General features: G+C 36.8%; 1 protein-coding gene across 1 annotated transcript; it reads left to right on the top strand.

The window, feature by feature from the left end:
- Positions 1 to 643: 643 nt before the first annotated feature.
- On the top strand, positions 644 to 9,027 carry NRN1 (neuritin 1). The gene is made up of 3 exons (XM_053468224.1): positions 644 to 834; positions 5,673 to 5,817; positions 7,732 to 9,027. The coding sequence occupies exons 1-3, from the start codon at positions 780 to 782 to the stop codon at positions 7,958 to 7,960; spliced, it is 429 nt and encodes a 142-aa protein (XP_053324199.1). The 5' UTR covers positions 644 to 779; the 3' UTR covers positions 7,961 to 9,027.
- Positions 9,028 to 17,092: the final 8,065 nt, after the last annotated feature.

Genomic DNA, 17,092 nt, shown 5'->3' with positions numbered 1-17,092 from the left:
TGTCACTAGTTGGGTTCCTTCGCTCCCCATTTAACACACATGCGTTACCTGGACACAGCGAAGGACAGCAAATGTCATCTTAATTAACAATTTTCGATCAAAACACCATATGATTCTTGTACGAAATCCTGCATTTCTGGGTTTTTTTTGGATAAAAATGTATACTTTCCCACTTTTGTATAATTTGCTTAAAATTGATACATAGATAATATTTGATCCAGAAGTGTTATTTGCGCCCCCGAGATATTTGTTCACCCTTGTGATGTACAAAAGTGTATAGTTTCAGCGGTCGATCCGAAATCGACATACAGTCTGAGCGAACAGACACAGGAGCACAGCATCTTTGGATTACACGTAGTTTTAACCCATCAATCCCCAGAGAGGATGGGCTGTTTCACTAGGAGATGGCGGGTGTTCAGTCTGGCTGCACATTAATGAAGCGAAAATGTGGATCATCCCAGCCTCTGATGACTATGAATGGCTTCCAAGATTCATATAAAGGCAAGTGGTCAATTGCCACCAACATCCACGTCAAGTCCAGGCAAGGGAGGGGGATGGGCGTGGGCTGCAATCCATCCCCCCTTTCCGAATGGTGTGACCCATTTCAGGTTCTCCCTTCTTCTCTCCCCATCTAGTCCTTTCCCTTCCCTTCTCTCTCCGGCTCTGCAAAGTGTCAGCAGCGGGAACTTGTTGGCAATGCCTAATTTTCAATCCCCACCAAGGTTTCCCAAAGTAACCATTTAAGATCTACACTCTCCAATGGTTTTATTCAATGTAGGATGGGACTTCAGTTAAACGGCAGATGTATTCTTTTGGTCCTCGCTGTGCAGCTAGGTAAGTAGACCGACTATATAACATTTTCACGTACGTCTCACAAATAGACTTGTTTACTGCGGGTAATACTCCGATCGGTGCTGGAAACTCAAAATAAAATAGTCCGGTAAAAGGAAATTGCGATAATCGTTAGATAAATCCGGGATCTAAGCGATCGGTGTCTTTATATCGTGTTTGATCTTTTCCGTATGGTGGCATCTGCTTGTTAACAGCCAGCTCATAAAAACATGCATATTGGATGGATATTTGGGTAATAAAACGAAAGATCTGAATACATAGGCTGAATAAAAGTTCAAAAAACAACGTCTTAAAATATGATGTCATAGAGATGTATGCAGTATATAGATACAGGCGCTTTAAGCACCGTGTGTAGCCGCTTCAACGAAACAATATCATGCCGAAGAACCGTCTCTTCTGTTTCATTTTATATAATTTATATATATATATATATATATATATATATATATATATATATATATATAAATAATTATATATATATATATATATGTGTGTGTGTGTGTGTGTGTTTGAAAGTATAATTTCAGAATGCAATTCCTTTTTTAAGAGATGCATTTAGGAAAAATCTAAATATAGTTGATATTATAATTTCCATGACAAAAGCATCGGTTAGTTTAATTTCAAATTAAATTAAATGAAATGGTGTACAGCATAAGATGGTTGGTAGATAGATAGATAGATAGATAGATAGATAGATAGATAGATAAATAGATGATAGATAGATAGATAGATAGATAGATAGATAGATAGATAGATAGATAGATAGATAGACGAATGAATTCTGTGTTTGCCTTTTTGTGTCTGACAATCTAATGGCTGCACCCTGAGAAATATATGTGTATTTTATGAATGGGGAGAGATGATTAGTATTTTGTGACATTGGAAAGAATGCTCACAGTTTTATTTAGTCTGATCGCTGCGACACTGGCAGCTTGAACCTGCCATCCTTGGCACCTCTCCCCTGTAACCCTGTGAAGAATGAGCCCCTGTGACAGAAGCTCTCACACTTCTTAGACTGGGGAGACCGCAGGCTCTTCATGACTTCTGTGTTTGGCTGTACAGCTGACAGAAAAGAAAACATTCAATTAGCACTTCCAGTAACAAAAAAAATAAAAAAAAATAAATGAAGACATAAAATCAGGACAGCTCGGGTGCCTAACGACATAAAGTCCCATGGAATAATCCGATAGAATGAAAGCATGGACAATGCGTGAGAATAGCTATTTGGAGATGTTGGCTAGGAAGGAAGTGTTCTGTAGCCGTCATCCTCATCGCTACGATTCCTGCACCCTTGTGACTTTGATCAGAGGCGTTAAAATTGACTTTACACCCGTTAATGACATTAGCGCCTATACAGGCACACATCAACACATGCGAGAGTGCCTGCTAATTATAAAGAGGGGCTCTAGCTAGAATCCAGCTGCCTTAGCCTCATTTATAGATATTTGTACAATTATATTTCTTGTAAAACTGTATAATGCTCATTGGGGTGTCTAAAAGCTCTTGGATAAGGATATTGAATATTTGTAATTTTTTTTTTACATAAGTCCTATTTAGGTAATAAAGCGAATTATTATCATTAATAATAATAAACACATTTTATAGTGAAACGATTTAAACGAATTTGTTTTAGATTCGTAGTTCTGTTGCCTGTTTGTCTTTACACGATTTGTAAAATTATCACTATATATTATATATTATATATACATTATATATATATATAGGTATAGATATATGCGAAATCACATATACGTATATATTATAGATGTCGCTACAGTAAGGACAGAATATGCTAGGAATACAGGAGGTGGATGTTACAGCTATTTGGTTATGGCTGGGAGTTATGGGTATTTGCATTGTGAATTTGATTAGTTTATGAAAACGCGTTTATCGAACATAGTCTTGGAATAATAGTAAAAATAGTAATTATTATTATTATTGTATTATTATTTTGTATCAATGTGTGAAAGTCTTACTAACATTAAACGTGCTACAATGTTGAGCCATTTGTCCAGGTTGTTGTATAAATCTATCTGCTATATCTATCTATCTATCTATCTATCTATCTATCTATCTATCTATCTATCTATCTATATCTATCTAATCTACACTTATGTGTTTTCATGAAAAACAAGGAAATGTGTAGCCGTGTAACATAATTGCAAAAGGGTTTTCTAATGATCATTGATTACTGAACACAACATGCCATTGGAACACAAGAGTGATGGGAGTGATAAAGGGACTCTGTAACCTGTGAAGATATTCCATATATAACATTAACATTGGTATAACATTAACGATGTCTACACTGGATTTCTGATCCATTTCATGTTATTTTTATGGATCACACACTGAACGGTAGTGTGTATATACAGTAAGATACATATATATATATATATGTATATATATATATATATATATATATATACATATATATATATATATATATATATAATAAATCGTAATAATAAATACGGTGTAAGGTGGACATCTGCAGTTAACCCCATGTTGGATGTAGCTTTTTTATTAAGAACCGATAGGCAGGTTATTTGGTAGCAAGCTAGAGCATCCGTGCTTTGACTATGTGATTTTTTTAAACTCTTGTTAGAAGAGTTCTGGCTGGCTGGAATCTCTTGTGCTTGTATTTACCTCTTAATAGCTAGCTGCAGTGTATTGAAATGGACAAATGCTAGGGAGACGGATAGGAAGGGTTAACATATGCAGGCACACATCGTCCTTTTATTCATTGCTAAAAAAAAAAAAAAAAAAGTCTGAACAGGGGAGGGTAATGAGCGCTACAAAACCGCGCATGCGCAGAGAGTGAAGCAGTACCAGAGCTGATTTTGTTTGCGAGTAAGACAATGGTGTATAAGCAGTTGGTGTTTATGCAGACAGCGTGTTTGTGCTTTGTCCATAACCACGGACTGCTGACTTCTTATGCTTGTAGTAATAATTCGATCCATGTAATATGGTAGTTATCATCCACTTACTGAATGCCCCTGCGATCTGTTCCAATATTTGGAATAGGGTGGATGTCAGGGTGCTGCATTTTGTCACCCCGTATATATATATTAAGTGGGTGTCACCTTCAGTCTGACATCTGTCCTTTTGCTCTTTTAGACACGCTTGTCCTAAATTAAAATACCCTTTTTTTGCTCGTTTTCTCTGGTGCTTCTGCCCTGGAAAATTCCTCAGGGTGAATTGGCAGGTGCATGAATGGTTACAATGCCAAGGGTTATAAGGGGGCTGGTCAGCACTAGATGTACTATTATATAATATGATCGCAGGAACATCAGTGGGGTTTTTGTTGGTTAATGAGTCATATGACCCATTTAAACCTGCACATAACATACGTCCTGTAATGTATAGGCGTTATAATAGAAATACTGTTTCCTGGCACAGAAGAGCTTAAGTAAAGTAACGTCATTGCACCATTACTTTTACAACAAGGCCCTAGAGCTGATTGACTTTTAGTGTATTTTACAGATTGTATATAAGGGACAATTTCTACCCATAAATATCCAAGTATATATCATCTGATGCATACTCTCAGACTCACTATGTATTATAGTGAACAATGCCCCCACCCCTACTACACAAAAATGACTGAGCATCATGGGAGTGAGAGTTCACAGCAGCTACAATGCCAAATGATTGTCTTAGCCAATAATTACTTTACATTTCCAGGTGTGCACGTGTGCTGAGTAGGATCTCTGGAACATCTCAAAATGGCACCCATCTCCTTGCTTTCCCTCTTTTACCTGGCTCAATCCAGTATCTGCAGTAAAGACATCTACATCAAAGCAAATGATGCTTACTATCTAAATGTGCGATATTAGTTATTGATTTTAATTAGATCATATTATCATATACCGCAGCGCTGTTCAATAGGTACAAACAGGACATATCTAGTAGTGCATCCCATAACAATTGTAACTTACAAAAAGTGGGGAGGGCACTGCTCAAAGGAGCTTACAATCTTATGGGAAATCTAAATATATATATATATATATATACTCGGAGAAACGTTCTAAAAATAAGATTTAATTTGCCATGGTATTTATATTAATTTCAAGTTGAAATAATTACTATTGTTTTCTTCGTTTCTAGTGTGTTATGAGATATTTTGGTATTGAGGAATTGTATAGAATTATCTGGTATAGTATAGAATAGTTTAGATAAGCGTAGTATAGAAGTGTTGCAGAATCGCGACTGTACAATTTGTTTCCAAAGCTATCTTCATCATTTACTATGGGCTTCATAATTAGTAACAAAAAAAACAACAACTTTATGTACACATTTAGCTAACAATATAGATTATATAATTTACATACAAACTATAGCATGTAATCACAGTTATTTCACACATTTAGAAAGTATATGAACTAGCATTTTGCAAGATGTTAAAAATCCTTCCTCTCTGACTACTTTGGCAATAGTTTATTTTGAGGTTAAGTAGTCATTGGTTATCTGGGCATGTTTTTGCTTATGTGAGTGATACTTATGAAATATCTGCTCTGCATGGTAGATTGAGGTGCATGTGCATTAATGTACAGAAGCATTTCTCAACCTGTACATCCCTAGGGTAGTACTGGTGAAACCAGGGATAATTAAGAATCTACTTCATGTTATATGTTAATAGTATGTTGCAGGAGATTGGCACTATTGGGCACTATATACTGTCAAAAGGGGGCAAAATCTAAACAAAAAGTGGAACTTGGTTGGGATGATTAAATGTGATAAATGACAAGTTTGTAGTACTGCATGCAAAGCCTGGCTGGTTGCTGTCCTGCTGACATGGTGCTGATCTTTGTTCCCAGCATACCTGGTTCAGGCGGTGAGGGATGCAGGCAATTGTGATAAGGTCTTTGAGGGCTTATCGAACTGTATGATGGATATGGGAAAGAAAATTGGACCCTTCTCCCAAAGCCTGGAAGAACAGAAAAACGCCGACACCATTTGCGAGTAAGCCTATGCTTCTATTGTCAGTGCAGTGTCTGCTATACATGAGAATGTTGCATGAGAGTTGTTACACAAACGCCATACATGTCTAGATGCTTAGTGTTTAAGGCAATGTACACTCAACTTCGACATATCAGGATATTAATAAAATGGAATTGTAATAATATTAATTGGGGTAGCCCATGAGTCATACAATGCCACCTGTGGTCCATCAGGTCCATCCCATGTCTAAAGCTAAATACATTTTACATGTTAAAAGTAATTACCACTCTTTTCTTTTAACACTCTGTTCCTAGAATTAGGACAATTTCAGACAGAGTTAGAGCTAAACCACGACCACGGGAGATATGTATCTAAAATCCACACTATTTTTTAATGAATTAATTCAATTAATTCCATATTTGCCTCAAATAAGGTTATTTGAAAATGAACTTAACTTAATGGGGAAAAAATACATTTAAATTACTGTAGCAGGAAATGTTGGTGCAACTGGTTATTAACCAGGTCAATATTTTGATAGCAATGGACACCTTTAAAAATTGCCTTTACAAACCCACCTACACACACCTGTTTTCAAGTAAATGCCCTTTGCATGCCTCTTCTAAAAATACTAATGTTACCCCCCTGTCGCATGACATCCAAAACTATACCCCATTCTATGATCACATGGTTACTAAAACATCAATGAGACTCTTCTGTGATTAGTCGATATTATAACCCGTACGTGTAAGGTTATCTCCATTTATACTTTGAAATATTTATATTTTTTGCTGTCATATAAAAAAAAACCCTAAACGGTATTTTATGACATGAACATTGATTCATTAATGAAAAAGATTTTAAAAAAATTCTACCAGAATATGACAAAGTTTCACACGTCTACATGATTTTTCATGCTAAAATAAATTGATTTTATTCGATATATTTCAGTAAACGACGTACCAGTAAATTTTTTTTAAGTAGTTACTTTACGCGAATTACGAACAGTTGTTATATAACATATTTTATGAATGAAACCAAAATAATCGTTTATAAAATTGTTGAAGTGAACAACATATACAGATCTATGATTTGTATTTTAAGATATACCTAAAAGGAAAACTAATTGACTTTTCTATTTTATGTTTGGCAATGGCGAAAGGATTTAGTGAGGATCTAGCTTTCCTTAGGGGAATGCAATTACAGTAGATATATTGTAAGAGTAACACTCTGGCATCTCAGTATCCCATTATTTATTACAAATGTATCATAACACGGGAATTTACAACAATCTTAGAGTGCTCATAAATTAGACTCTGGATGACCACTTTAAAAAGCAAGGCACGGGCGCCTGTCTGAAGCAAGGTCTGAGAGCAGAGAGCTTCTCCATTCATTTCACCTAATATGGTAATATGGGGGGAAGGGCAAGGGGAAGGCACGCGCCACATTACTGATCTAGAAAAGATGGGACACAAGAGGTCAAAGAGGTCCTTTAAATAGGCCCCTCCCACCCCCCTGTGGGAATTAACACTTGCATATCAATGATGTTGAGGATGTATTGGTGTTGGAACAGGATTCTACACCAGTGGAATTTGATATGAGCTTTTACAATAGATATGAATCTCAGAGAGATAAGGAATTATGTAGGAGATGGCAGTGACCCTGACTCTTTTCTCTATCACAAAAAAAGTCATCAACCATAAATCGATATGGCGTGAATATAACATCAATCCCCTGCCATATGTATTCACCTGAAGGCTTTCATTTCCAGTTATGTTTAGTGATATTATTTGACTTCATTCAGCCACATTATCTACACAATATGGGCTACCCTGCTGTTATATATACCAGTATTTGTGTTGTGGGTGCTGCTGGTGGGGTGTGTAGTTTATGGATAGTAGTAAATTAACATTTCCCTTTGTTGTATATCTTCCTCAGATATTGGAATGATTTCCACTCCTGTGCTGTCGCAGTCCTCGTAGATTGTCATGTTGGGGCAGCAGAGATTTGGGATAAACTGAAAAGGGATTCAAAAAAACTCGACATTCAAGGCAGTTTGTTCCAAATGTGTAGTAGTTCTGGCTCAGTCAGCCCCAGACCCGTACTACCTGCCTTCCTGCCTTTACTCATGGTGTCTCTCTCTGCTCTACTGATCTGGATCTTCTAGTAGACACAAAAAAGCTTGAGGAATCCACATGCATTCTCCACCTGCTGGATTTCTAGAGGAAATATCTATCAGTTCTTGGGGACTTCGTCATTCTTTGCGATGCTGAAAAAACCCATCAACATCTAGGATTGTGGAAAAGGAAAAAAAAATAGTTAATTTATTTTGTGTTTTTGTTTGCCAAATGTTACCAAACAGTGAACAACAACAGCCAAAAAACGGACCTCAGCTTTATATCTTCAGACAGAAAAGAGAAACCTTGAGCCCTTTTTTTTCCTTTTTTTCTTTTTTTGTTGGTGTTTGCAAAAGTAACTCAGGAAAGGCCCTGGGCCAAGTAATAATAATAATAACAATAATAATTACAATAATAATAACAACAGTATGAGGAGGATATGAGATTTGGGCTCATTTTAGAACAACACACAATGCAGAGATAAAGCCACGGGATGTCCACTCCATCTATAATGTGCTGTAGATGTTCACACGTGAAGCATATGGTCAAACTCACAATCTAATGTACTCCATAACCCCTTCACCGAACCACATTTTCTCCATCACACAGCAAATACCGTATGTAACCAAGAAAAGGGTAGCTAAGAGCACAGTAACAGAAATATGTATCTACCACGCAGAACAGCGTCTAGATTAGTAAATGAATGAATGGATTCTTGGGTGAGTGAATAAGTAAGTGAATGGTTATGTACGTTCTGCCAAGAGATTTTAGCTTTACCTGCTGTTGCCAAGATTTCTTTCAGAGTCCACTGCCTTTATTTATTTTTTTCTTGGTTTTAGATGTTCCACATATTACTTAAATAGCCCATAGTGTAAACCACAAGTGGGGAAATACATGTAAAACCGTACAATAGTTATATATAAATATATATTAAAAGAAAATTATACAAAATAAAACATTTTGACATAAAAGAGAGCCTTGATTTTAAAATAAATTAATAAATGTAATAAAAAAAAAAACAAAGTTTATTATAAACTCAAATCAGCAAAAAAATATTTGCTACAAAGTATAGTAAAAAAAAGAGTATTAAATAAAATTATTGTTTCAAAAAAAGAAATCGTGCCAGTGGTTCATTGCACTGCTGTTCTTACAGCCGCACATTAAAATAAAACTATAGCTTTTTTATATAATGTATATAATGTGTGATACCATAATCTGCTAGGTGTTTACGTTTTTCAGCAGATGTTCTAGCTGTTCCAGTTGTCTAACGGAATGCACTTATTATATATGAAATCAATGATTGTTATATATAACATATAGGAAGCATATTATGTATAGCTTGTAAGACATTTGTAATAAACAGAAAATTTAGGAAAATTATATATATATATATATATATATATATATATATATATACACACATACTGAATATATATATATATATATATATATATATATATAATTTTATATTTGTGTGAGTGTATATTCGTTTTTTGTTGATCAAAAGGTCGCTACCATTAAGGTGCAGAAGAAAAGCAGCCTGTTCTTCAGATTAGATGAGTCGTTTCATAATTTATAAGACTAGTTGGCTGAATTTTGGAGCAGACAGGATCTATTGATTTAGCAGAGAAAAAAATGCACTAACCTTTTCTATTTCCAGCCTCTTGATGTCTTGGGCAAGTATACTTGTGTGCATGCACATGAAAAGCAACAACAGATCCTTTATAAAAGTTCATTGTAAAAAAGGAGCATTAAGACTGAAAAGATAGCCTATCATTTGATCCTCTGCAGAATGTACCATTTACATCATCTATCCATTAGACGATCGGATACAGTATTTCCTTAGAATGCTCTTATCTGATGGCCTTTCTCGGTGAGTGGATACAATGTAATCAGCTAGCAGGGACAATGTTAACACATGATACATCAAATGCACACATTCTCATATATATAGATATATATATATATAGATATATATATATCTATATATATGTTCTCCTATACGTGTTCTACTGTAAATATATATATATATATATATTACAAAAGCCAGACATTTCATTTTAAATTAAACAGATATAAATGTTATTCTGTGAGATCAAAAGCAGCCAGCAACAAATATTTACTCCGTGCTGCAGCATTCAGATCCACAGATAAGGAGATTAGTAAGCGATGTCCTCAAATTTCTATGTGACCTTTTAAAATAGATTGTCGGATTTGGTTGTCAGTGTACTAGTGAGAGCAATTTTGATGTTCCATTTAAAATGGAATTACATTAAAACATCTCTTGATTTATTAATAATTAATTATACCATCGATGTGCTGTCAGAATTGCATGCTTGATATTATATATATATATATATATAGAGAGAGAGAGAGAGAGAGAGAGAGAGAGAGAGAGAAATATATATATATATATATATATATATATATATATATATATATATCTATATATATATATATACCGGAATAAATATCTTTATAGATTTATCAATATCTATAAATATATACAGATTGCAGATTGATGCTCACTCCATCACAAAACACTGGTGCTTTAGATGGAAAAGAAAGCTGAATACCACGTGACTTTGTACTCCCTGTTCTCCTGCATTAATGATACCCTTGTAGCTATATATAGCACAGGGATGCAAAGATAAAACGATTTAAGGGAAAAAAAAATAAACCCTGCAAAGATTATAGGTCTCTTTAACCTGCATTAAAATAAGAAAAAGAAAACATGCTAAAATGTTTAAAAACATATTTTACATTATTTTCACATTTTTTAATATAAATCTTGTTAACGTTTCAGAGAGGAAAAAAATATGTCCAAAGGGAACTGTATTCTCCAGGGAAATCTTCTCTTGTTGTTCTTCCAAGTACAGGCTCTTGCAGATGTGTCTCTCATTACCGGCAAAGGGTTCCAGGACACACCGACACAAGTGGCAGACAGAAGCCACATTACTGTATTCAGGAGAAAAAAAGGATCATCTGTGGGTCTCATTAACTTTCTTGTAAGAACTCCCTCCATGATTGAATCCATTAGAATAATCAGATGTTATACATACAGTATGTGGTAGCTTTTTAGCAATCCTTGTATAAAGAATAAAGGCATTTCTTGTGCAACATAATAATTGGAACTTTACGAAATAATATGTGGATGTGCAGCTATAAGTGGTCAATGCAATTTTATATATACAACCCACTAAACATAGACAGAAAAAAGAAAGACAGAAAAAATAGTCTAAAGATAGACAGAAAAAATACAAAGAGTTAATATGTGATTATATGCTTATGGTTGTCCCCAGGGATGGTCTCACACAAACCAATAAGCATATTAGTCCCTTTAGAGACAGTTGGCCGATATTACAGAGTCTTTCACCAGTCGGTAGCCCCAGGCAAACTGGAAGCTTTAGCTGAATCATGAGCTTGTACAGAGCAGACAAGTCCCACTCTCACTGTGCCCCCCCCCCCGGGATTCTCATTTCAGGCTGCCTGGAAATCACACCTTCAAGACTACTTTGGGGATGCTCAGTTAGTGATAATTATGCTGCAAATCTGACGACAGATTTATGGTCTGCTTGCTTTGATTAGTTTATGTTTTTTACCATTTCTGAAATCTAGAGATATTTTGCTAGTTTATTCCACACCAATTAGCCACAGTAATACATTTAGAGCCACTGCATCTACACATCCATCTAACAATACAGAGTTATCGCTGTCTCTGCATCCTTCCATTAAAAAAAAATAATTATAATAATTTATCATAATTAAATAATAATTATATATATATATATATATATATATATACATAGATATTCTTCTTTTTCAGGGTATCACTGACTTTCCTGTTTTTGTGGGAGCTAAAAAGATGCAGCTGTAATTGTATTATTCAAACAACACAGCCGCTCTGCTTCTCCACTTTTCACCTTCTGCTAAATCCTGTATTTTACAGTTCCTTAGACTAAACCAATGGAAATGCAAATATCAGTTTCCTTCAGGTTTACTCCTAAATTAGGTATCTCTAAACAATTAAACTGATTAACAAACAAAACATACCACAGGCAGTTTTAATTGATGACCTTGGTTATGCTAGCACCTGCGACAATTCTCATTTAAAGGGACACTCCAGCCATCATATGCACTTTAATGCATATGTTAGCTGCTTGGACCCTTTCATTTTTTTATGGTGTCCCCCTTGGATGGGGATTTGGCAGAATCCTTCCATATGCATTAGTTCCTTTCCCCATTCTTGCCAAGCACTGCAACCAGGGATTTGTTTAGAACCCTGCGCACAGGCAGAGAAAGGGATTCCATTGATTTCAATGATAGCACTTTCCTGCCACTGATTGGCTTCTTCAAGCTGGCAATCATCAGTCAACAGAGAGGAAGAACAGCTGCAGTGCTGCAGTTTCTACTACAGTTAAGTGCTTTATTATTGTCTTTTTTCTTTTTTGATGAAGGCATATTAAAGTATCTACCCAGATAATCTGGTTAGAAAAAACTATCCATAAAACCATCATGTGTTTTTGTAATCACACTACATAGAAGTAGACGTGTGCATTCCGTTTCTCACTTTTCCTGATATACTCCAAGAGGCCAGAAGATTGCAGATGGACTCACGGAGAAAGAAAAGCGCTTCTGCACCTCTTTTTCTCTATCAATCTGTCTGTATTATTTTGGCTTCTTGGAGTACTTTCACAAAAGGACAGAGCCACAATGAGCCCCACGGGGACAGTCTCTCCCCAGTCCCCCAACTGCCCTCCAATCAGCTGGAGCTGATACCAGAAGAAACAAGATGAAGCAAGAACCTGCAGCAAAGGAGACCTGGACATGGAAGCGTCCAGCTGAGAAAGTAGGGAGTAATTGAGAGATAGATCGTAAATGAGATTGTAAGAGAGAGTGAATGAGAGTGTGAGAGAGAATCAAAGCATGAGAGAGAGCATTAATGAGTGACAACACACTTGTTTAAAAATGGAAAAAAAACACTCAGAAATTCATCCAAACCGAAAGGACAGGAAATGAAAATTGTTTTTGTTCCATTCACACAAGTCTACATAGCAATATGAAGTAAATGTAATTATAAATACATTTGATTCACACCCCTTATGGTTTTAACCCTGGATAGATTTACTGCACTTTTCCATTGAGAAGTGCAGTAAATCTATCCAGGGTTAAACCATTGTCAATTGGCATGGGAGGGGTAATATATATATATATATATATATATATATATATATATAATTTTTTGTAGACGCTCTTTCTTCTACACGTGTGGAAGCACAAGGAGGCTTCTTAGCACATATCCAAAGCTCTATACACAGTGCAATTACTACTGAGTCATTGATATGTTGACAGTCAGTGAACCAGTCTGGCAGCAACACCACTAAGTCTTATGATGTCTTTATCCTAAGCAGAATCAGGTGAATAATCGCTTTGGTCAAAGCAAGCAGTAATTAATCTTCAACTAAAACCTGTACGGTTTAATACATATGAATGACAAGTAATTTAAAGACAGAGATGCTGAATGACTAGGCTGTAATTGTTTTTTGAGAAAATGCCAGCTAAAAGCTAAATACCATAAATTGATACACGAACAAATTAAAATTATATATTTTTAACTCACACATTTTGCTCATATAGATAACCTTTTTTTCCTAGCACAAGGACAAACCAAAAACTTCAAAAGTCAAAACTCTTTGTTCAAACTGTAACAACATCAACGAGGCCCATTTCTGATGTAATTTGTTAAATATATATATATATATAGCTAACATAACTGGGCACATTCTGGGGCAACGGTTTTTTTTAAATCAGATTTAGCAATGCAAAAATTATATTAATTTTGCAGAGCCTTAATCAGTCCAATGATGTATGTATTGCACATAATACACTATTTCATGGTGATGGAGTTCCTTCTTGATGCTGGACAATTGAAATACCAGTGATCTCTGCTTCTCTACCAGTGATTTGAAGGCAAGTATGCACAATTGAACATGATAGCTCCTAGAACCCTAGGAAATTGTTTCTAGTGCGGCCTTCTGAAGTATTTGTTTGGTATCTTCCTAGTTTTCCTGTTTGCTTTGGTCTCTGGTCCCATTGCTCTGAACACTGGAGGCTCACAAGGGAGTAAACCATACAGAATATAGCAACCTCTGCTCCCTTGTGGGTGGTCTTCTGCGGCTCTGGTGGTGCCACCCTAAGCCTAAACATACCATTTGAATAACTCTACAGGGACACTCCAGTGTCCCATGCAGCCTTATGAACAAATTCTATTTATCAAAATTTACTCATTAACTTTTAGGAGAAGCTGCAGCTCCAGAGCAGCAGAGCAATTCCCACCTTGATGGGTCTATTTTCACAATACTAATTGGCAGCTAATTGAAGCAGCCAAGCAATGGAAGGAAGATGTTCCCATTGAAATCAAGTCTTCTTATTTATATGGGTTTCAACCCTAGAATTTGGTTCTAGGTGGTTCTTTTTGTCACTTGCTTTAACATGATTTTTGGGTCTGGGAGCCTGACTAGACGGACTTTCCCCCCTTTTACCTACTAAAATTTTGTTCATTATCTTAAAATATGTAATAAATATAATAGAAAGTCAAGATAAAAACAAGAAATAGATATTTCCATAACGCTGATAAATAATACAATTATATTTAGATTTAAGTGTTCCGCAACATCTAATCCAAGCATATATACCGATCAGACATAACATTTTGACCACTGACAGGTGAATTAAATAACACTGATTATCTTGTTATCACGGTACCGGTCAGGAGATGGGATATATTAGGCAGCAAGTGAACTCTTGTGGGATGTTCCCAGTCTGCAGTGATCAGCACCTAGAAAAAGTGGTCCAAGGAAGGAAAAGCGGTGAACCGGTGACGGGGTCATGGGTGGCCAAGGCTCATTGATTCATGTGGGGGCATAGGCTGGCCCATGTGGTCAAATCAGACGAGCTACTGTAGCTCATATTGCTGAAAAAGTTAATGTTGGTTCTGATAGAAAGGTGTCAGAACACACAGTGCATGGCAGTTTGTTGCATATGCTGACCCCTGTCCACTGCCGAAATCGCCTACAATGAGTATGTGAGCATTAGAACTGGACCACAGAGCAATGGAAAAAGGTTGCCTGGTCTGATGAATCACATCATCACGTGGATGGCTCCATTGCTTACCTGGAGAACACATGGCACCAGGTTCCTGAGTAGAGTTAAGTTGATTAAGACAATGGCCCATTTATGCCACTAGCTAAACCTCTAATTTGTAGACAACACAAACCATGTTGTATTATCTTTCTATGTTACCTTATCATCTTTACTGATTGGTACCAAAACAAGCATTCTACTGGGCTTGCGCACAGTGTGAATGTCTTTCACTTGTTTAAAATTTAACACCTATTCCTGAGTAGTTTAAGGCAGTTGCCAATTTACGCTACCAGCCAAACCTATAATTTGTGGACAAGTTATTTTGTATTATCATCTATTATTCTTCACTGAAGAATAGATAGCCCTTTCATCCTCTGGGGGATCAATTCTCATTTTTTCTAATATGGGGGTCAGTCTTGTGGCTGGATTTAACTGTCTGCCCTGTGCCCTGCGCTGCCTCTCTGCTGCAGCTCTGTTTCCTTCCTTACTCCGAGGGATAAATGTTTTTTCTAATTTCGGAAACGTGCAATATGTGTCCGACTAACAGTGCCCTGTTACTACTACTACTGCTGCCATATCAAATAATCAAACTGGTTTGATTTTTGGAGAAACTGAGTCCCATAGCATACTGCTGGCAAAGGGGGCATTTGCCCAGGGCCCTCTAACCTTCGGGGCCCACTGGCAGTCATACTGCCGGTTTGGGGCTAGGATGACCACATGTCCCGGGTTGCCAGGGACAATCCTGCAATGGGACTTTAAGTCCCGGGTCCCGGGCAGCCTCAATCCAGGACCATGCCTTGTCTCAGCCAATCAGGAGAGACTTCTCAACTATCCTGATTACCTGATAGTTCAGAAGCCTCTCCTGATTTTGTCAGTTTGTCACAGTTTTTGTTTGTGTGACGGTGTTTGTCTGTTAGTGTGACTGTGTTTGTCACTTTGTTTGTTTGTCACTGTGTAATGTCAATTATAGAGGAGTCAATTCTCTAAATCTACTCATGCCTGGGGGGTTAGATAACATTCAATATCTACTCATGTCTGTAATGGGTTTATGTATATTATTAAATCTGAAATCAACATGGTTTCCAAGGCTTCTTAATAATGAATATATAATAGTATATGTGAATCAGCATCTATCCCCTCCACTACACTACCTATCCCCCCTCTACAGCACCTGTCCCTCCACAGTGGGGGGGGGGCTATAGTAAGGGGAATAGAGGCCCTCCACTACAAGCCCCCTGCCCCCCCACTACAAGCCCATGTCTGTCCCCCCACTACAAGCCCTGTCCTCCACCTACAGCCCCTGTACTCCCCACTACAGGGCAGGAGGGGGGCCCACTATTATATTGTTTGCCCAGGGCCTACCAGAGCCTTGAATTGGCCCTGTGTGTAACCATTAGCACAGTGCTGGTAGTGGTGGTCCTGCAGTGCAAAACCAAGTGTGGATCTCTTCCTTAACCTTGAGATGGTGCTGCCGTAGGTGAAGGGTGAGTCCAGATGGTGTCAGCGACCTCCCCTTTTGGGAACACCTCCAAAACAAAATGTGTTGCCCGAAAACAAATGCAGCAAAAACAAAACAAAAATGTTGTACAAATCGATTTTGCTTGCTGTGCACAAGTCTACAAAGTACCATTTAAAACAATTATTCCATCGAAACAAACTGACCAAACTACCACTTAACTCTTTCTACAGGAATCGGCCTTTTTCTCTGGGGCCTTAGTCTTTACTTTTACAGTGCATCATCCAGGGCATTATATGTTAAAGATTTTTTTTCAGAAGACCTGCACAGTTCTTTGTCATGTCTTAGTGAAAACTGAAGCCTCTCTGCATTTGATCTTTTTGATATCTGCAGCTGCAGACAAGATTGTCTGCCATTATCAAACGTGTGGGGGGGGGTTGTATACAAAGAACTTGACTATGAGACAAGGCAAGAAATCTCACTCGCAACCCAATTATTTTTTCTGGTTCAACACAATGAACAGGCTTAAAAAACCCTCTCTTCACTATTAAATTAGCTTTTGACGATAAGTAGTGGAAACAAT

This window comes from Spea bombifrons, chromosome 5, assembly GCF_027358695.1.
Source record: "Spea bombifrons isolate aSpeBom1 chromosome 5, aSpeBom1.2.pri, whole genome shotgun sequence".
Taxonomy (NCBI): Eukaryota; Metazoa; Chordata; class Amphibia; order Anura; family Pelobatidae; genus Spea; species Spea bombifrons.
Note: the sequence above shows the minus strand (reverse complement) of the source record. Positions and strands in the feature narration are given on the sequence as shown.

Bases quoted from the DNA above. Each gene is read 5' to 3' on its own strand.
- NRN1 (XM_053468224.1), top strand. From the start codon at position 780: ATGGGACTTCAGTTAAACGGCAGATGTATTCTTTTGGTCCTCGCTGTG. The intron at 835-5,672 runs GTAAGTAGACCG...CTTTGTTCCCAG, and splicing joins GGTCCTCGCTGTGCAGCTAG to CATACCTGGTTCAGGCGGTG. The intron at 5,818-7,731 runs GTAAGCCTATGC...TATCTTCCTCAG, and splicing joins AACGCCGACACCATTTGCGA to ATATTGGAATGATTTCCACT.